The following is a 21,380-nucleotide window of genomic DNA, read 5'->3' on the forward strand; positions in this document are numbered from 1 at the left end:
TTGGACACCGAAACATCGGCTCCGAATATTCTCGATTGCTCTCAACCAAAAGTCTGATAACTCGTCGTCGAGGTTAGAACAGACATTACAAAATGGCGTGCACGGTGACAAAGTATCCTAATTGTTCTTCGACTTCCTATTCAAAGATGATAAGATCAAGATGTAAAATTATCTTTCGTATAAGAACGATCGTTGGCAATTCTATGCCGAAAGTCATCACTGACAAAACTTGTCCTTTTGCCCAGACAAAGTTTTGACTTTATTGTTGCAAAGGAACATAGTGATATGATGCGAGCATTTATTGATTTATGAAAAATATATGTTTGATATTATATTTGAAAAGGATTTAAATAAAAAAATACAAATATTATGATTAAATCAATTTTGAATATATATATATATATATATTATTATTATTAAATCATATGATCAATATTCTATACAAAATTATTTATTCTGATTTTAGCTTTATATTTCCATTAAAAAAAATTGGTAGAATTATTATATCGCACGCAAAACCCCACCCCATCTATCTCTATTTAAGCAAAAAGACACAGATGATGTTCCATTCTCGATCGTCTACTACTTGTGTGATCATATTATTCATTCACCATGGCAAACGTTTCAGCTGTGCAACTTCTCCAGGCCGCGAAGTTTGTGCTCAGCATCGCCGCCGGAGGATTTCTTCTCGTTTGCCAGCAGCCCATGGACTTCCCCATTTTTGTTGCCGCCATGTACCTCCTGGTGATCGCAGCCTTCCTGCTGCTCTACTTCTCGCTGGGCCGTCCACAGCTGGGATCGACAGTCGCCACCACCGCCGTTGGCTTCCGGTCAGCCACAATTCCTGATCTTGTTTCTCTCTCCGTTACAGATTCTGATCAAATTCCATCATCGAGCTCAGGGTTTCAGCTGACCGACTGCTCAACACTGCCAAGTCCGTGCTCTGCATCGCCGCCGGAGGATTTCTTCTCGTTTGCCAGCGGCCCATGGACTTCCCCAATTTTGTTGCCGCCATGTACCTCCTGGTGATCGCAGCCTTCCTGCTGCTCTACTTCTCGCTGGGCCGTCCACAGCCGGGATCGACAGTCGCCACCACCGCCGATGGCTTCCGGTCAGCCACAATTCCTGATCTTGTTTCTCTCTCCGTTACAGATTCTGATCAAATTCCATCATCGAGCTTAGGGTTTCAGCTGACCGACTGCTCAACACTGCCAAGTTCGTGCTCTGCATCGCCGCCGGAGGATTTCTTCTCGTTTGCCAGCGGCCCATGGACTTCCCCAATTTTGTTGCCGCCATGTACCTCCTGGTGATCGCAGCCTTCCTGCTGCTCTACTTCTCGCTGGGCCGTCCACAGCTGGGATCGACAGTCGCCACCACCGCCGATGGCTTCCGGTCAGCCACAATTCCTGATCTTGTTTCTCTCTCCGTTACAGATTCTGATCAAATTCCATCATCGAGCTTAGGGTTTCAGCCGACCGACTGCTCAACACCGCCAAGTTCGTGCTCTGCTTCGCCACCGGAGGAATTCTTCTCGTTTGCCAGCGGCCCACGGACTTCCGCAGCTTTGTCGCCGCCATGTACCTCATGATGATCCTAGGCTTCCTGCTGCTCTACCTTTCCCTGGCTCGTCCTCATCTGGGATCCACAACGGCGACGACCGCCGCCGATGATTCCTGGTGAGCCACAGTTCTCTCTCTCTCTCTCCATCCCCCCGATGCAGCTTCTGATCAAATTCGTTCATTGTGTGGCCAGCGTTCCAACAGAGCAGCTTCTCAAGGTTGCATAGTTCGTGCTCGCCATCTCCAACGGAGGTTTACTTCTTGTTTGCCAGTCGCCCAAGGACTACCCCGTTTATGTGATGACCATGTACCTCCTGATGACACTCGGCATCCTTCTGCTCAACCTTTCCATGTGTCGTTCACAGATGGGACGGACAACGATCTCCGATGGTTCCCAATGAGCCAAACAATTACTGTTCCTGCACGCCCTCCTTTTCCCTCCGACACCCTCAGTGATCGCTGAATGATTTGCGTCGATGTGCATCACTGGCGGCGGAATTAGTTTCTGTTAGCTTGGAGTTCAGCAGTCGTTGGTGTTCGTTCTACTTTGCTCGAGTGTTTTCCTTCCTTCTTTTTCTTTTCTTCCTGTCTTAATTTAGAATGAACCCACAGGCGTGTAATTTCTCATCTAAACGGGATTAATTGAGATTCCCATATAAGATTGATTCAATCAGTATTATCCTCCTTTCTACGAGCAAGATTACTTCCTTCGACGAACCAAAACACTAAAGTAAGTAAAGATATAATTGAGGAAGAAATATAAAAGATGAGGGATTGTTTGATTATTTCTGAATTGAATAGATAAAGAGTTACTGCGATCTGATGAACCGGTGATTCCTGCGAACGTCTCTCAACAAGAAGAGATTACGTGGGTCAAAATTGACAGCGGCATCTTGAATGCGCCCCAACCCACACGAATCGCTTAAAGTCGTAACACAAGTCGCGACACAGTAAATGTCTTTCTTTGGACGTCCACCGGCGTGCATGTGATCGTTGTGACGTGAAGGAATCTTCGTTTGTCCCTTTCAAGCCTCTCTCAGCATTCATGTCATGATTTTGTCCCTTGTTCCGCAGGAACTGTCTATCATAATGAGTTCACTAATACCAAAAGGCAAAATAGAAAAGAAAAAAAAAAAGGTCAATAGATCATCCATCCCGATTTAATGCAGTTTGGGTTCGATCCTTCATAATCCCAAACAGGATTAGCTTTTCATCTTCGTGTGGAATAATGACAGGCTGTGACGGTGACCCGAGTTCGACTTGCCATAAACTGGGCGATTCGTGGGAAAGGTGGAGGATCCAAAGTCATACCGTGTTGTTCTTTATCGTCGTATTTATTTGTTTCTTTTCTGTTGCTATCTTCTTCGTGTGAAGATTATTATCATTTGCCATTGTTTTGACAGTTGATAGAAAAATATTATTATCATTTTTCTATCGCTCTTTGTTGCGCCTATGATAGGCTTCATTTGTTAGGATTCTGCATATAGATTCTATCCTTTGCGATCTATGTAGCTTTGAGACACAGGTGACTTTTGCCTATTATATTTTGAAAACAAATCTTAAGCTATTTTTACTAGCTAGAATAATATTTTTTTTTGAGAAATAAATTGTTCATCATCATTTCATCATAATGATGCTCAAATAATGAGGTACTTAGTACTCTTGATTTTACTAATTTTAAGACTTGTTTAGACTGTATTAAAGGAAAGCAAACCAATAAATTCAAATAGAGTGTTAATAGGATTTCAAACATATTAGAAATCATTCATACTAATATATGTTGTCCAGATATGGACACACATGGTCAGAAATACTTCATCTCCTTTATAGATGATTACTCACGATATATGTATATCTATTTACTTCATAACAAAAAAGAAGCATTGGATGCCTTCAAAGTCTTTAAGGCTGAAGTTGAGAACGTAAGCAAATTAAAATTGTGAGATCAGATAAAGGTGAAGAATATTATGGTAGATATATTGAAAATGGATAAGCACCTAGTCCTTTTGCTAAGTTTCTTCGAGAACATGGGATTGTTGCCCAATACACTATGCCTAATTCTCCAGACCAGAATGATGTTGTAAAAAGAAGAAACCGAACATTATTAGACATGGTGCGGAGTATGCTTAACAATCTCAATCTTCCTAAGTTCTTGTGGACTAAAGCACTAAAGACAACTGTGTATATATTAAACCAAGTTCCAATCAAGGCTATCCAAAAGACGTCATTTGAATTATGGTAAGGTTGGAAATCGAGTTTACAATATATGCATGTTTGGGGATGTCCGTCTGAGGTCAGTATATATAATCCACAAACGAAGAAACTGGACCCGAGGACTATTAGTGGGCATTTCATTGCATATGCCGAAAAGTCTAAAGGTTACAGGTTCTATTGTCCATCTTATACAACTAGGATTGTGGAATCAAGAAATGCTAAATTTCTTGAAAATGACATGATTAGTGAGAGCGATCATTTCAGGAACATAGTTTCTATATATGATCATATAGAATCTCAACCTTCCGCATCAAATGATAGATTTGTTATAGTTCATAACACTCCTCAAGTACAAACTGGTACTGAACAACCAATTATTGAAATTTCACAAGTTGTTGATAATATTCTAATAGATCAAGTAGTTCAGGAATTACAATAAATTCCTGAACAACTAGTTGAACCACAAGTTTTTCAGGGAAACATTCATACAACATTTAGAAGAACTATTAGAAATAAAAAGATCAGCAATTCTTAGTGATTATGTTGTATATCTATAAGAATCTAATTATAATATTGGAGCCAAAAATGATCCTGAAACCTTTTCACAAGCCATGAGTTGCAAAGAGTCAAATTGTCATATGATGCCATGAAAGAAGAGATGAATTACATGAAGAGCAACAGAGTTTGGGATCTTATAGAGTTGCCTAATGAAGCAAAGGCTATTAGCTACAAATTAGTTTTTAAAACTAAGAAAGATTCATTAAGCAACAATGAGAGATAAAAGACAAGACTTGTTGCAAAAGGATTTACTCAAAAGGAGGGAATCGATTATATCTAAGAAAAATTCTCTTCGTATCATTTTGGCATTGATTGTTCATTTTGACCTTGAGTTGCAACAAATGGATGCGAAAACGATATTTCTTAATGGAGATCTAGAGGAAGAGGTTTATATGAAACAACATGAAGGTTTCTCCTCTAGTGTTGGTGAGCACTTGGTTTGTAAGCTTAAGAAGTCTATATATGATTTAAAACAAGCCTCCCGCCAATTATATTTTAAATTCTATGAAGTGATTTCTTCATTCGGATTTGTTGAAAATCCCATGGATCATTGTATATACAAGAAGGTCAATGAAAGTAAAATATGTTTCCTTGTTTTATACATAGATGATATTTTGCTTGCAATTAACGATAAGAGTTTATTGCATGAGGTAAAATAATTCCTTTCTAGAATTTTTGACATGAAGGATATGGATAAAACACCTTTTGTTATTGGTATTAAGATCCATAGAGATAGACCTCGAGGCATTTTAGGTCTATCACAAGAAACCTATATCGATAAACTTTTAGAAAGATTTTGGATGAAGGATTGTTCACCAAGTGTTACTCCCATTGTAAAAGGTGATAGGTTCAATTTGAAACAATGCCCAAAAAATAACCTTGAAAGGGAATCAATGAAAAACATCCCATATGCTTCTGCTATAGGAAACCTTATGTAATGCTCAGGTTTATACTAGACCTGATATTGCATTTGTTGTGGGGATGTTAGGTCGATATCAAACTAATTTAGGTATGGACCATTGGAGAGCTGCAAAGAAAGTGATGAGGTATCTACAATGAACCAAATATTATATGCTTATGTATAGGCATACAGACAATCTGGATGTGATTGTTTACTCAAATTTAGACTTCGCCGGTTGTGTTGATTCTCGTAAATCAACATCATGATATATTTTTATGATGGCTGGTAGAGCTATTTCTTAGAGAAGCACTAAGTAGATCTTGATTGCTACTTCTACCATAGAAGCTGAGTTTGTCTCCTATTTTGAGTCTACTTCATATGGTGTACGACTTAAAAGTTTCATTTATGAGTTTAGAATCATGGATTCTATTTCTAGGCCATTAAGAATCTTCTACGATAATTCAACTGCTATCTTTATAACTAAAAATAATAAAAGTCGAAGTCGAAGTAAATACATCGACATTAAGTATTTAGCCATAAGAAAACGTGTAAAAGAAAAGAAAGTGGTCATTGAGCATATTAGCACTGAATTGATGATTGCTGATCCTTTGACTAAAGACATACCACATTTAAAATTCAAGGATCATGTAGAGAAAATGAGACTTGATTCCACTTTGTAATGATATTGAAACTCTTATATATTATGATATTTTCTCATTCATGTGCACGTTATTTTGAGAAAATATATTGTTACTGAACCAAGAATAAATATAAGGTTTATTCATTAAGTAATATTACCAAATTAAGATTAAGAAACTAAATAAATCGTGATACATAGATGATAATACTCGCTCTTAGAGGACTTATCGCTATGATTCATGTATTTATTTCTTAAGAAAGTTGTTCGATAAAGATTAATTCAAATTCTTAAGCCAACCGTATGGACCAAGTGGGAGAATGTAAACGTTCTCGTTAAGATTCATAATTCATCAACATGAATTTATTTATTTATTATAGTTTAAATAATTTTAGTTTTTTATTCATTATAAATGAAACTGTTATTATTAAATATTTTATTTAATATCATTAATTTTTTTTATTAGGGTTCAAACGTTATAAATTTGAATTAATTTTTGAACGTTATGAATTGATGATAATAAATATTGTTGATGGGAGAATATCTATATAAATGAAGATTTTGGTCCCCGAGCTTAATATCTCTTTGAAATCTAAAGGATTTTCTATATCATATAAAGCAAAAGTTTTGAGCTGAGAAAAAAATCGTTGTTGAAATTCTTGATAATAATAACTGAAAGTACGATATTTCGTTTCCGCATTTGTTTTCTTACGTTTCTATTATAATGATTTAGAAATATATCTAAATTTTGAGCTGCTGCAAATGCTGTGAATGGCACTGAGTGTTGAGCTTTTCGATATCACTGATTTATCCCAAATGAGGGATGAGGGGCATATCTCCCAGTATTAAAGGCACACAAGGTGTTCAGGATTGCTTTGTTCAGGATTGCTTGCATTGGTGCCTGCCAGGTATTCCTGATACATGGAATGGGATCCTAGCCGCTCAGCTCTAAGCTATCATCTGAGTGCAAAAATTAAAAATGTGTAGCCATTCTTTCTAATGTTTTGTAAGGCTATGTTTAAGGAAATCAATTGGACCTCTCTGAGGTAGATACTGGCATATGAGAGAGAGAAAGAGAGAGAGATGTGTCATTTAGTATGGAGATGATTTTGTTGCCAATGTAACATTCTTTGTTTTCTTTGTTACACATTAAATGACTATGTTTTCTGTAGAGATGTGCAAAAGGAATCATAATGCCCAGAGAAATGTCAGCATACTGTAAGCATTCTGTGACTACGACAGATACGTGTGACCTTTTACGTGATGACAACGTTTTTGTTGTACTCGTCCATCATAAAATATTGGAAGGACCACTGTGCTCTCGAGTGTTCGGCACCGAAACGTCAACTCCCAATATTCTCCATGACAGTTTAGTCACCAAATGAGAAACCGAGTGGGAGCTTTTTCTCGGGTGCTCTCATCCAAAAGTCTGTCACTCGAAGTCAAGGTCAGAACAGACATCACAAAGTTATCGATGGTTCCCTTGAATCCTACTTGTCCTTCGACTTCGTGATCTATATGATAAGATCAAGATGTCAAATTATCTTTTACATGAGAACAATTCTTGGATCACTGATATCTCTATGTCATAAGCCATCACTAACACAACTTGTCCGGCCATTTGACCCAACAAAAGTTTTGGCTTTATTGCTCCAAAGGAACCAGAAATCAATAGTGATGATGCAAGCATTTATTGATCTTTCCCTTCCATTTGACCCAAGAAAGTTTTGGCTTTATTGATCCAAAGGAACCAGAAATCAATAGTGATGATGCAAGCATTTATTGATCCTTCCAATTGAGCAAGCAAATTTTGGCTCTGTCGTTCCAAAGGAACCAGACGTCAGCAAACATTTCTCGATCATTCCCTTCCATTTGATTGCGTTATTGTTCCAAAGGAACCCCAAATCAATAGTGATGATGCAAGCATTTATTGATCCTTCCATTTGAGCAAGCAAAGTTTCGACTTTGTTCCAAATGAACCAGAAAGCAAGCATTTATTGATTTACAGGCAACCCATTTACCTCTATTTAAAGAAACCTGTTGGTGTTCTTTCCGCATGCACCTTTCACAGGTGATCTTCCGTTTTCGATCGTCTCTACCACTCGTGATCATATTTATTCATCATGGCAAACGTTTCAGCTGTGCAACTTCTCCAGGCCGCGAAGTATGTGCTCAGCATCGGCGCCGGAGGATTTCTTCTCGTTTGCCAGCGGCCCATGGACTTCCCAAATTTTGTTGCACATGGTCGTTATTGTTGGGCTGGCAGGCCACAGATTCAGCTCATAATGGGTTTAGACAATCCATAGCCCATGTCTCCTCTTAACCTAACCCTAATTAACATTATGGGGGTGTGGTGGCTACGTTTTGGAAACAGAAAAAAGCTTAAATAGGACAACAACGTGGGAGAAGCATAGAGCCACGGGATTCTAAAGAAAGGAGGAAAACAAGGAAGAGAAAGAAAGGGAAGAAGACAAGGATAACGCAGAAAGGTTGTTCTCAATCATCTAGCAGTGTTCTCATCTCGGGTTAGATCAAATCTATAGTAGACTCTTGCTGTGATTACTTGGGGAGGTTTTAGATATTATAGGCAGTGATGTGATCCTTGTATCCCAGTTATTCTCTTGTGATTGTTGCTAGGGTTTAGGGCAAGAGATTGAGATTTGTATATTCATTATTCTCATAGTGGATTATCTCTAGTTTGCCCCATGGTTTTTACCCTTCACATTGAAGGGGTTTTCCATGTATATCTTGGTGTTCTATTTGATTGTGGTTCCATTTAATTCCGTTGCATATTATAGTCTTCTAGTATTTGTTCATATACAAAGGTTATTTCTGTTAGTATCCTCATCAACTGGTATCAGAGCAAGGGTTTTTGGTTATTTAAATTTTGTATTTAAACATAGAGGTCAGTAATGTTTCTCGTATGATTAGTTTAAATGGAAACAATTGGATGATATGGAAATCAAGAATGGAAAATCTCTTGTATTACAAAGATTTGTATGAACCTTTGTAGGGGGATAGTGCAAAACCCACAACTATGACAGATGATGAGTGGAAGAGGTTAGATCGAAAAATAATTGGGTTTATTAGACAGTGTCTTGATGATAGTGTCTTTTACCATGTTTCTACTGAAATTTCTGTATATTCTCTTTGGAAAAAGTTGGAAAGTCTCTATGAAAAAAAAAACAGCTGACAACAAAGCTTTTTTTATCAAAAAACTTGTGAACCTAAAATATAGAGAGGGTGATTCTATTGTTGAACATTTGAATGAAATACAAAGTATTACTAACCAGTTATCCTCTATGAAAATATCTCTTGATGATGAGTTGCAAACATTGTTACTTCTCAGTTCATTACCAGAAAGTTGAGAGACACTGGTGGTTTCCCTTAGTAATTATGCACCAGATGGTGTTGTCACAATGAGTCAAGTAACATACAGTTTGTTGAATGAGGAGTTGAGAAGAAAGAGTTCGACAACATCTAAGAATGATTCACAAGCACTTATCTCATAGAACAGAGGAAGGTCAAAGTCTAGAAGCAGTTCATGTATGGGTAGGAGCAAGTCAAGATCAAGAAAAGATATTGTTTGCTATAATTATGGTGAGAAAGGACATTACAAGAACCAATGTAAGTAACCTAAGAAGAACAAGAAAAAGGAAAAATAAGTGGAGTCTATAGAGTCAAAAGATAATATCACAACTACAATGTAGGGTGGTGATTATTTGATTTTGTCTCCTTCTGATTATATTTTTTCTTGTGTGTGTCAGGATCTTGAGTGGGTGATTGACATAGGTGCTTCTTATCATGCTACACCACGGAGGGAGTTTTTTGCTACATACAGGTCTGGAAATTTTGGTGTTATCAAAACGGGCAACTATGACACAGCAGACATCATAGGCATGAGTGATATTCATTTAAAGACCAGCCTAGGCTGTAAGTTGGTGCTTAAGGATGTGAGTCATGTGGTTGACTTGAGGCTGAATTTAATTTCAGTTGGAAGGCTAGATGATGAAGACTATGATAACAGATTTTACAAAGGGCAATGGAAGCTCAGTAAGGGTTCTCTTTTTATAGCTAATGGAAAGAAATGTCATACTTTGTACATGTTGCAGGCTAAAGCTTATGGTGAGCAGTTAAATGCTACAGAAAAAGACTTCAGCATGGAGTTGTGGCATAGGCGATTGGGACACATGAGCGAGAAGGGGCTGCAAGCTCTTTCCAAGAGAGAGGTATTACCATACCTCATAGGTATACATCTAAACCCTTGTATTGATTGTTTGGCAGGTAAACAACATAGAGTTTCATTTGCTAGTCCTGCTTTGTCTAGAAAAATGCATGCCTTAGACCGTGTTTATACAGATGTATGTGGTCCTTTGAGGACAAAAACTCCTAGTGGATCTATTGATGTTCTTGGTATAAGTGGTGCACTTTATTTTGTCACTTTTATAGATGACTTTTCTAGGAAAGTTTGGGCCTATGCTTTGAAGACTAAAGATCAGGTGATTAATGTCTTCAAAGAGTTTCATGCTAGGGTTGAAAGGGAGATAAAAAGATAATTGAAATGCATAAGATCAGATAATGGTGGTGAGTATACAGGATTGTTTAATGACTATTGCAGGTCAATGAGATCCAACATGAGATGACAGTTCCTGGTACACCTCAGCATAATGCAATTGTAGAGAGGATGAACCGCACCATCATGGAAAAGATCAGATGTATGTTTTCACAGGCCAAGCTACCCAAAAGGTTTTGAGATGAGGCTTTGAGGACTATAGTTGATGTGATCAACTTATCACTATGTACAACCCTAGATGATGATGTTGCAGAGCATGTATGGTCAGGGAAAGATATTTCCTACTAGCATTTGAGAGTGTTTGGTTGTCGTGCATTTGCACATGTTCCAGATAATGAGAGGTCCAAGCTGGATGGTAAAACTAAAGAATGTATTTTTCTTGGTTACTCACATGATTATTTTGGTTATAGGCTTTGGGATCCAGAAGAGCAGAAGGTGTTTAGAAGCAGAGATGTAGTCTTCTTTGAGGATCAAACCTTTGGGGATTTGAAGAAGAAAGCACCAGCCAAGACTTCTACAGAAGGATTAGTATATTGTGACCTAGTTATTCCTCCAATATATCAGGGTGATGGGGGAAATGTGCAGGAAGATGGTGTAGAGCCTAACGTTGATCTACCTACAGGACATATTGAGCAAGAAGAAGTTGGAGAGCAACTTCTCACAGAACCTCAGTTGAGAAGATCTTCTAGACAACGTCAACCTTCCAGAAGATACTCTATAGATGAGTATGTGATGCTTACTGATGCAAGTGAACCAGAGAGTTATCAGGAAGCAGTTGAAAGTGAGCAGAAAGAGAAGTGATTAGTTACTGTGTAGGAAGAGACGGATACTCTTTAGAAGAACCACACTTATGATTTGGTGCTACTACCAAATAGAATGAAGGTCTTGAAGAACAAGTGGGTTTTTAGGTTAAAGACTCAAGAATATTATTCTCAACCAAAGTACAAAGCTAGATTGGTTGTGAAAGGCTTTGGTCAAAAGAAAAGTATTGACTTTGAAGAGATTTTTTCTTCTGTTGTTAAAATGTCTTCTATTTGTGTTGCTCTTGGTATTGCTGCTAGCCAGGACTTGGAGGTTGAGCAGTTAGATGTGAAGACAGTTTTCCTTCATGGGGATTTGGATGAGGAAATTTATATGGAGCAACCAGAATGCTTCAAAGTTAAAGGTAAAGAGAATTTTGTCTGCAAATTGAAGAAGAGCTTGTATGGGCTAAAGCAAGCTCCAAGACAGTGGTATAAAAAGTTTGATTCATTTATGATAGAAAATGGATACAAAAGAACGACTTCAAATCATTGTGTATACATCAAATGGTTTGGTGAGGATTTTATTATTCTCTTACTTTATGTTGATGATATGCTTATTCTTGGAAAAAATATGTCTAAAATTGATAGGCTGAAGAAGGAACTGAGTGAGTCTTTTGCAATGAAGGACATGGAGCCAGCAAAGCAAATACTAGGTATGCAGATTTCCCGTGACAGGAAAAATAAGAAGATTTGGTTATCACAGAAGAAATACATCGAGAAGATATTGGAAAGATTCAGTATGAGCAATGCAAAACCAGTTGGTTCTCCTCTTGCAGGTCACTTCAAGTTGTGCTCAGAACAGAGTCCGTCAAGTGATGAAGAGAAGGAGAAAATGCAAAAGCTTCCTTATGCTTCAGAAGTTGGAAGTTTAATGTATGCAATGGTATGTACGAGGCCAGACATCGTATATGTAGTTGGTGTTACTAGCAGATTTCTTACAAATTCAGGCAAAAAACACTAGGCAGTAGTGAAGTGGATTTTTAGATATCTTAGAGGGAGCTCGAAGGTTTATTTAAGCTTTGGAGGTGGATCACATGTGTTGATAGGTTACACAAATGCAGATATGACAAGAGATATAGATACGAGAAAGTCTACTTCAGGTTATGTACTTACTTTTGCAGGGGGAGCTGTGTCATGGCAATCTAGGTTGCAAAGGTGTATTGCTCTCTCCACCACAGAAGCAGAATATATTGCTGCTACAGAGGTATGCAAAGAAATGTTATGGATGAAAAAATTCTTACAAGAATTGGGGCTGAAACAAGAAAATTATGTGGTGCATTGTGACAGCCAGAATGTCATCCATTTGTGTAAGAACCCAATGTTTCATTCCAAGTCAAAGCATATAGATGTCAGATACCACTGGATTCGAAATGTATTTGAAGAGAAGCATTTGCAGCTTCAGAAAATTCACACAGATGACAACGGAGCAGACATGTTGACAAAAACTTTACCAAAAGACAGACAGGAGATATGCCGACAGTTGATCGGCATGACTTCATATTGAGGAGTCATGGGATAGCCTCCCTTATGGGCTGAAGGGGGAGGTTGTTAGGCTGGCAGCCCACAGATTCAGCCTATAGTGGGCTTGGGCAGCCCACAGCCCATACCCCCTCTTAACCTAACCCTAATTAACATTAGGGGGGTGTGGTGGCTGCGTTTTGGAGGCAGAAAAAGGCTTAAATAGGACAGCAACGTGGGAGAAGCATAGAGCCATGAGATTCCAAAGAAAAGGAGAAAAACAAGACAGAAAATGAAGAGAAAGAAAGGGAAGAAGACAATGATAACACAGAGAGGCTGTTCTCAATCATCTAGCAGCGTTCTCATCTCAGCTTAGATCAAATCTACAGTAGACTTTTGCTGTGATTACTTGGGGAGGTTTTAGATATTGTAGACAGTGACGTGATCCTTGTATCCCGGTTATTCTCTTGTGATTGTTGTTAGGGTTTAGGGCAAGAGATTGAGATTTGTATATTCATTATTCTCATAGTGGATTATCTCTAGTTTGCCCCATGATTTTTACCCTTCACATTGAAAGGATTTTCCACGTATATCTTGGTGTTCTATTTGATTGTGATTCCATTTAATTTCGTTGCGTATTATGATCTTCTAGTATTTGTTCATATACAAAGATTATTCCTGTTAATATCCCCATCAGCCACCACCGTCGATGGCTTCCGATCAGGCTTCCGATCAACCACCAGAGGAATTCTTCTCGTTTGCCAGCGGCCCACGGACTTCCGCAGCTTTGTCGCCGCCATGTACCTCATGATGACCCTAGGCTTCCTGCTGCTCTACCTTACACTGGCTCGTCCTCATCTGGGATCCACAACGGCGATGACCGCCGCCGATGATTCCTGGTGAGCCACAGTTCTCTCTCTCTCTCCATCCCCCCGATGCAGCTTCTGATCAAATTCGTTCATTGTGTGGCCAGCGTTCCAACAGAGCAGCTTCTCAAGGTTGCAAAGTTCGTGCTCGCCATCGCCACCGGAGGTTTTCTTCTTGTTTGCCAGTCGCCCATGGACTACCCCAGTTATGCCATGACCATGTACCTCCTGATGACACTAGGCTTCCCTTCTGCTCAACCTTTCCATGTGTCGTTCACAGATGGGACGGACAACGATCTCCGATGGTTCCCAATGAGCCAACAATTACTGTTCCTGCACGCCCTCCTTTTCCCTCTCACACCCTCAGTGATCGATGAATGATTTGGGGTCGATGTGCATCACTTGCGGCGGAATTAGTTTCTGTTAGCTTGGAGTTCAGCAGTCGTTGGTGTTCGTTCTGCCATTTTTTTTTATTTTTCTGTCTTATTTTCCACTATTTGTGGTTTGGTTATACGAGACACTTTGCTCTTGTATCTTCCCACACATAGCAACACTTCAAAAGGGTGCTTGGTCGACTCTTTGTTGTGCACTTCTTCTCAGTGATGCTTTGATCATGTTACGGTTCCAAGGTTGTGACATGTAGTTAGTACATCCCCATCTTTCATTACCCAATTGCCAGTTCTGGTTGCTGAATGTATGCCAGCGTGATAGTATGTGCATAAATATTATTGGGTTGGCGTGAAGAGATAAGGTAAAACATACATAGGGCATTCGAATTCTCAATAAGAAATCAATAAAATATTAAATAAAAAAAACATAAATAAAAGAGGTAAAATTTAGAATGAACCCACAGGATGTGTAATTTCTCATCTACATGGGATTAATTGAGATTCTCATATAAGATTGATTCGATCAGTATTATCCTTTCTACGAGCAAGATTAAAGTAAAGATATAATTGAGGAAGAAATATAAAAGATGAGGGATTGTTTGATTATTTTTTAATTGAATAGATAAAGAGTTACTGCGATCTGATGAACCGGTGATTCCTGCGAACATCTCTCAACAAGAAGGGATTTCGTGGGTCAAAATTGGCAGCGGCATCTTGAATGCGCCCCAACCCACGAGAATCGCTTCAAGTCGTAACACAAGTCGCGACGCAGTAAATGTCTTTTTTTTTTGGACGTTCACCGGCTGGCATGTCATAGTTGTGACGCGATGGATATCTTCATTTGTCCCTTTCAAGCCTCTCTCAGCATTGATGCCATGGTTTTGGCATTGATGCCATGGTTTTGAAGGTACCCGAAATGCTAAAAAACTTAAATTTTTTATTCGACATGAAATAATATTTTTGAGATATGATGCCTGATTCTAAATAAATCAAAGTTTATTTATTTAATAATTTTTATTATTTATGTAATATTACAGTAAAGATACCCTCTCTTACGACTAGTAATTTATTTACCCAAATAAACTATGTCATCATATGTAACATATCTCACTCGAATTGAAGTGACAGCTATTATCACTGATCAACCAAACAACCATATAGAATATGTCAAGGAGACTAGATAATGTTTAAAACAAATCCCTCATACATTCCAACACATTTATTTGCCGAACAGCATCTCATACCCGACTAACTCTTACGTTGTATTTGCCCAACAACAACAACTTGTATCGTGTATAATATTTACACCCAACAAATGTCTTTGTGCACCACCAGATCACAACAAATAACCCACCTCACCATCTGTAGTTTATTCATCAAATCAAGAGTCTTCAGTTTTACACGTCCCAATTGATATGATGTAACATTTCCGACTGAATCAACCATACAAGACTATGTCAAAGGACTAGTTAATGGCGGAGGAACTTTTTCAAAAAAAATTCGTCGTCTGATATGTTCCAACACGCAAATGTAAAATGTATGGTTCCCTGATGGCTGTAAAGGTCATCGAACCAAAACAATAAGAACAACTGTTGCATCACTGGTTGTCTGATGGCTGCCTGTTTCTGAGGATAAACTCACCGACCTCTATTTAAGCCACACAAATGCGTTGCTGTTCTTCACACACACCTTTCGCAGTTGATCTTCCGTTCTCGATCGTCGCTACCACTTGTGATCATATTTATTCATCATGGCAAACGTTCCAGTTATGCAACTTCTCCATGCCGCGAAGTTTGTGCTCAGCATCGCCGCCGGGGGATTTCTTCTAGTTTGCCAGCGGCCCATGGACTTCCCTAATTTTGTTGCCGCCATGTACGTCCTGGTGACAGCAGCCTTCCTGCTGCTCTACTTCTCGCTGGGTCGTCCACAGCTGGGATCGACAACGGCCATCACGGCCGATGGTTCCTGGTGAGCCACAGTTCGCTCTCTCTCTTTCTCTCTCTCTCTCTCTCTCTCTCTCTCTCTCGGACGCAGCTTCTGATAAAGTTCATTCATTGTGTGTCCAGCGTTCCAACAGAACAACTTCTCAAAGCTGCCAAGTTCGTGCTCGCCATCGCCACCGGAGGTTTTCTCCTTGTTTGCCAGTCGCCCGTGGACTACCCCAGTTATGCCATGACCATGTACCTCCTGGTGATCCTAAGCTTCCTGCTGCTCTACCTTTCCATGTGTCGTTCACGACTGGGATGGACAACGACAGCTGATGGTTCCCAGCGAGCCACAATTACTGTTCCTGCACGCCCTCTTTTCCCTCGCGCACCCTCGGTGATCGTTTAATATTTCGGGTCGATGTGCGTCACTTATGGCGAATTAGTTTCTGTTAGCTTGGAGTTCAGCAGTCGTTTGTGTTCGTTCTACTTTGCTCAACTGTTTTCCTTCTTCTTTTTCTTTTTTTGTCCTATTTCCAATGGTGTGGTTACACGAGACAATTTGTTCTTGTATCTTCCCACAGTATGGCTTGATCTTTGTTTTGCACTTCGTCTCAGTGATGCTTTGCTCATATACTTTCTTCCAATCATCTTTCATCACGTACTTTACACTTCTTATTGCTGTTTGTATGCATGCCATCGTATGAGTTAGATGAGCAGCGAAGATCCAAAGTTGCTTAAACTTTTCTTCTCCTCTTCCAATCGAAACACTTTGGTGGATTTGCAGAGGACATTCTTCTCGATATTTCTAATACAAGTCTCGTATGCCTGAAACAGTATCTCCTCCCTTTTCCTTCTTTCTTGTTCCTCGATTCGCCCCCCACGAAACCGTGCTGTCGTTTTCCTTCTTCCTTGAATTATTTTCATCTGTTTCTGTTTTCTTCTCGTGAAGACTTTGTCGTCTTACTTCTTTTAGAAATTGGTCCTCTTATGGCAGTTGACGGAGAAGATTATTGTGATTTCGTTACCGCTCTTATGCGAGTATAATACGCTTTATTTGACAGGGATTCTGTACATTGTTCCTAAAACACACACAAATATATAAATATATATATGCGAGTATAAAATGCTTTCTTTGACTTGATAGGGATTCTGCGAGTATAAAATGTTTCTATAACACACACACATATATATATATATATATATATATATATATATATATATATATATATATACTTGAGACACAAAAATATGTGTTATATAAGTACTTTACTTTTTGATATTAGATTTATAGGCCTGTAAGTTTCAGATCTAGCACAACCAGTCATCGGAAGTGGCAGCCAACTTTACGATGACTGTTGAGTGTCGATAGAGGATCATCCACTTTCGATTTCATAACAGGAATATCTCATGTGTTCTTGTCTAGATAAATTCATGATTAATGCCATTCATATTGAGAAAAAATGAGTTCTCCGAGAAAATCCGATTAGAGTGAGACTCGAGTAGAAATCATATGAGTCTGACAACACTATACTCGATATACGATCTATGGGATATTAGATATATGAGAGATTATAGATACACGGTAATTAAGGACAGATATGTCCAAAGGATTAGATTCCCCTGTATCGTTTGAGGATTACGGTGTAGTAGCCTAGTACGTCCATAGTCGATAAGTTGAGTGAATTATTATGGAGATAATAATTCATTGAGCCAAAAATAGTTCTGACAGGTATGACTCACGGTCATCTCGATATTGGGCCTAGAGTGTTACACACATATGGTAGACATTGTGACAATTAGATGTTCGGATATAAGATATACGTCGGAGTCCCTATCTTATTGGATATCCAATAAGCTCCTGAATTATTAGATCCTATGGATGACATCCAATAAGAGCCAATAAGATATTATTGGATAGAAATATACTAATCTAAGTGGCTTGAGTAGTTGGATGGAGATTCAATACCCAATATGGTAGGATCCATTATGGTTAGTTAATAGGGGGCCTCTATAAATAGGAGGGAACCAAACACCCATAGGCTAGAGGTTTCTTGGTTCTCACTTCCTATTCTCCTCTTCCCTTCTCCTTCTCAGATTGCATGTATAGAGTTTTGGGCAACGATTTGTCACTGACAAACTTCTAAACATGATGTTTGATGTAATGCTTATGTATGTTCGTGTCTTTTGATATGTTCATGCTTTGCATAGCATGTAGAGGGACGGTCGAATGCTTAATAGTCTCATTTTAGTTGGGTTGGTGGTCGCTTTAGGTTTGTAATTAAAGGTTGTGTAATGTAGACACTTGTGAGATATTCTCGGTCTATAGTAGACCATTTTGACCCTTTGTTGTGTAACTGTTCAGAGCTTATAAAGTTTGTTTGTAATTTGCATTGTCTATGAAGTGTTTTCAGAAATGTTTGCTTGTGGATCCCGGGTGAGGCATTTTCTCTAACTTATTTTCTCTTTTGTGAGTCCTAAGGGACCATGGGAGGCTTCAGGGAGGTTGACTTTTGTGGACGGACATGCAAGGGTGCTGCACGACTTAGGCAAAACCAGCTAAGTCCGTGAAAAATGGTATTAGAGCGGGACAAGCACTCATAGAAACACTTAGCATGCAAACGTGAGGGACCTAGCGAGGCTGCGTTGAGGGCAGTCAGCACACGTGCGACTGTTTGGGGGAAAAAATGGGCATGGAGATATAGGGAAAAGGAGTCGCTTAGAGGAGCGAGCATCTGAGAGTGGCATTCAGAGGAATGGCCAACCCTTCGCACAAGAGGCACCATGAGGGCAAGCAAGCTGGGAAGAATGCGAAGACACAAAGGTTGGGATGGCTGAGTTCGAGCTACGGCTCGACGTTGACAACTATACTTGATGGTTCTCAAGGTAAGCGAGGTGCTTGGTAAAGGATGAGATTATGCAAGGTGGAATGAGTTGCTCGATGGTCGAAAGAGTTGTGCAACTCTCACAGAGGTGAGGGGAATTGCTAACTCAAATAATTTGGTACTCATGCATGGGCTTATATGCGGACGATGGAATGTTTGCGGCCATCCCAAGGCGATCGAAACTCGGCACTATGGAGCATTGAAACTTTCTCTTCGGTATATGAAGGATACGTCCGTAGGAGGCTGAAGTGTGTAGCGAGTTCAACATGTTGCTAGGCCTTGAGTGGTGCAGCGAGGGCTGTATTGACGTAGAGTCACAATCTAGCAAGTGTGTTTGTAGGAGGCAGAATAATGCACAGTTTGTTCAGCAAATCGGAGTAGTCCAAGGGGATGATGATCTCCGAAACGAAGAGAAATATTTTTCCAACGGGATAGATATCCAGGAGGGATAAGTCCCGGCTCTCCAGAGGGAGAGTCATGTGCAACAGACTGTATATGTTGAGGAGAAGTACCTCAACAAACAACAACTCCATGAAGCTCAATGGATCGAGCAAGCGACGAGGAGTCATCGCATGATCTCGCTTTAGAGAATGCATTGCGAGATCAAGTGGGGGAGCGACCCAAAGCAACACAAATAAAGGCATACTTGGAGTTGATATGGAGATCGGACTCAAGGGAGGGCTGACCCGTGGAATGGTGGGCGCGAGGGCCACCATCAACTCAATGCAAAAATGAGGAGCGGAGCAACTTTGGTGTAACTTGGTGAAGTACTCAAGCCGTATGAAGGGAGCCAGCATAAAAGATGGAACATGGAGCGGAGGCACAATGCTTTCCTTGAATAGAGGTCAAGGACATGAACTCTTGTAGAGGCAAGAGCAAGATCATGTTGTTCCATGGGTCCTTCATTCTGATGGAGGGACTCATCTTGCATAGTGCTAAAGACCACTAAAGTTTGCCGGAAGTCTGCCGGAGCATCGCCGAAGGTTCATCGGATGTTCGTCAGAAGTTCGTCGGAAGCTCGCCGGAAGAAGCGATTGACGCACCAGAGCAAGTTGTAGTAAACGTCTTAAGAAATATCATAATTAGCATGTAGATTAAGTTAGGAATGGGAGGTGATCCCATTAACTTAATCTGTGGGCAATTGGGCCCTTGATAGACCCAAATTGGGCTGAATGGATTAACTCATTCGGACCATAATTCCTGCTAGGCGGTGGCACCGCCAGGATCGGCGGTGGCACCGCCCAGGAGATGGTCTCCTAGGAAATCTGGGCGGTGCAACCACCTAGGTCAAGCGGTGGCACCGCTTGGGCTTAGTCTCCGAGCGAGACTGGGCGGTGCAACCGCCCCAATCAGGCGGTGCCACCGCCTGGGCTCAATCTCTGAGCGAGACTAGGTGGTGCAACTGCCCCTGTCAGGCGGTGGCACCACCCAGAGGCTCAATCTCCGAGTTGCCAAGCGGTTGTACCGCCCCAGTCAGGAGGTAGTACCGCCAGGACCCCGAAAATCCGAGAAAAGATATTTTTGGGCTCCAAATTCAAACCAGTTTAGGGCCTATATAAACCCCACCCTTTCCTGCATGAAAGGACAACTAAAGGCATTGAAAATCCAATCTTACTCTGTGATTTTTAGAGTTCAAAGGTGTTGTAAAGGCTAGAAGTTCTCCTCCCTCTTTTCTTCCAAGTTTTGAGATTTCAAGAGAGGAGAGAAATTCTGTAAGGGTTGTCTACTAAGCCCATCAAAAGGAGTGAAACTATAAAAGGGTGGTTGGCCTTCGCCTATTGAAGGAAGGCCTCTAGTGGACGTTGGTGACCTCGTCGGTGGAGGAAGCCAAAAGTGGATATAGGTCAAGATTGACCGAATCACTCTAAATCACGGTTTGCGTTTACTTTGAGCATCTTATCTTTACTGCAAACCTCCTCAGTAGCTTATTGCCTTCTGTTCATTTACGAACGTGTTTCATAGTTAAGTATTTTTTGAATCGGCGTTAAGACGAAAATCGATTTTATCATACGAACATCATATTTCAGTTTGTTCTTACATTCTGATTTCCATCATAACTGCAAACTGCCTTTATATCTTTGCTTTAACTGCATCTCGCTTGATCACAAGTTAAAGTGATTTACAAATTAGCTTTCATACCGAAATTACTTTTATCATATGAACGTTGTATTCCAGTTTGCTATTACATTATGTTATCTATCTTAAATTGTAAACTATCTCTCTATATATTTGCTTTAACTGTATCTCGCTTGATCACAAGTTAAAGTGATTTACGAATTGGCTTTCTTACCAAAATCACTTTTATCGTACGAATGCAGTTTTAATCGTCGAAAGTTTTTTGCTGCACTAATTCACCACCCCCCCCTCTTAGTGCTCTTGATCCTAACAATTGGTATCAGAGCGGGGTTAACTCTCAAATGAATTAAAACCCATGAGAGATGGCATACGCCGGAAACCAAGAGGGCCACTCTATTACGTGTCCACCCATGTTCAATGGGACGGACTACACCTATTGGAAGACCCGAATGAGGATCTTCCTTATTTCAATGAATTTTGAACTTTGGAATCTTATCGAAAATGGATTTTCGAAGTATTCTCTTCCAATGATCGAT

General features: G+C 39.9%; 2 protein-coding genes across 2 annotated transcripts; both read left to right on the forward strand.

Annotated features, from left to right (window-relative positions):
• Nucleotides 1-557: 557 nt before the first annotated feature.
• On the forward strand, nucleotides 558-2,243 carry LOC135616196 (uncharacterized). The gene is made up of 5 exons (XM_065115386.1): nucleotides 558-830; nucleotides 902-1,111; nucleotides 1,183-1,392; nucleotides 1,464-1,676; nucleotides 1,753-2,243. The coding sequence occupies exons 1-5, from the start codon at nucleotides 613-615 to the stop codon at nucleotides 1,784-1,786; spliced, it is 885 nt and encodes a 294-aa protein (XP_064971458.1). The 5' UTR covers nucleotides 558-612; the 3' UTR covers nucleotides 1,787-2,243.
• Nucleotides 2,244-15,648: 13,405 nt separating this feature from the next.
• Nucleotides 15,649-16,413, forward strand: LOC108953400 (uncharacterized). Its single transcript, XM_065115633.1, has 2 exons — nucleotides 15,649-15,926; nucleotides 16,025-16,413. The coding sequence occupies exons 1-2, from the start codon at nucleotides 15,709-15,711 to the stop codon at nucleotides 16,290-16,292; spliced, it is 486 nt and encodes a 161-aa protein (XP_064971705.1). The 5' UTR covers nucleotides 15,649-15,708; the 3' UTR covers nucleotides 16,293-16,413.
• The last annotated feature ends 4,967 nt before the right edge of the window (nucleotides 16,414-21,380 follow it).

The sequence above is a fragment of the Musa acuminata genome, chromosome BXJ2-7 (genome assembly GCF_036884655.1).
Source record: "Musa acuminata AAA Group cultivar baxijiao chromosome BXJ2-7, Cavendish_Baxijiao_AAA, whole genome shotgun sequence".
Lineage (NCBI taxonomy): Eukaryota > Viridiplantae > Streptophyta > Magnoliopsida > Zingiberales > Musaceae > Musa > Musa acuminata.

What these genes read in the sequence shown, in the direction of transcription:
- LOC135616196 (XM_065115386.1), top strand. Translation starts at nt 613, where the DNA reads ATGGCAAACGTTTCAGCTGTGCAACTTCTCCAGGCCGCGAAGTTTGTG. An exon ending in ACCACCGCCGATGGCTTCCG is followed by an intron (nt 1,112 to 1,182) that starts GTCAGCCACAAT and finishes CATCGAGCTTAG; the next exon opens with GGTTTCAGCTGACCGACTGC. An exon ending in ACCACCGCCGATGGCTTCCG is followed by an intron (nt 1,393 to 1,463) that starts GTCAGCCACAAT and finishes CATCGAGCTTAG; the next exon opens with GGTTTCAGCCGACCGACTGC.
- LOC108953400 (XM_065115633.1), top strand. Translation starts at nt 15,709, where the DNA reads ATGGCAAACGTTCCAGTTATGCAACTTCTCCATGCCGCGAAGTTTGTG. An exon ending in ATCACGGCCGATGGTTCCTG is followed by an intron (nt 15,927 to 16,024) that starts GTGAGCCACAGT and finishes TTGTGTGTCCAG; the next exon opens with CGTTCCAACAGAACAACTTC.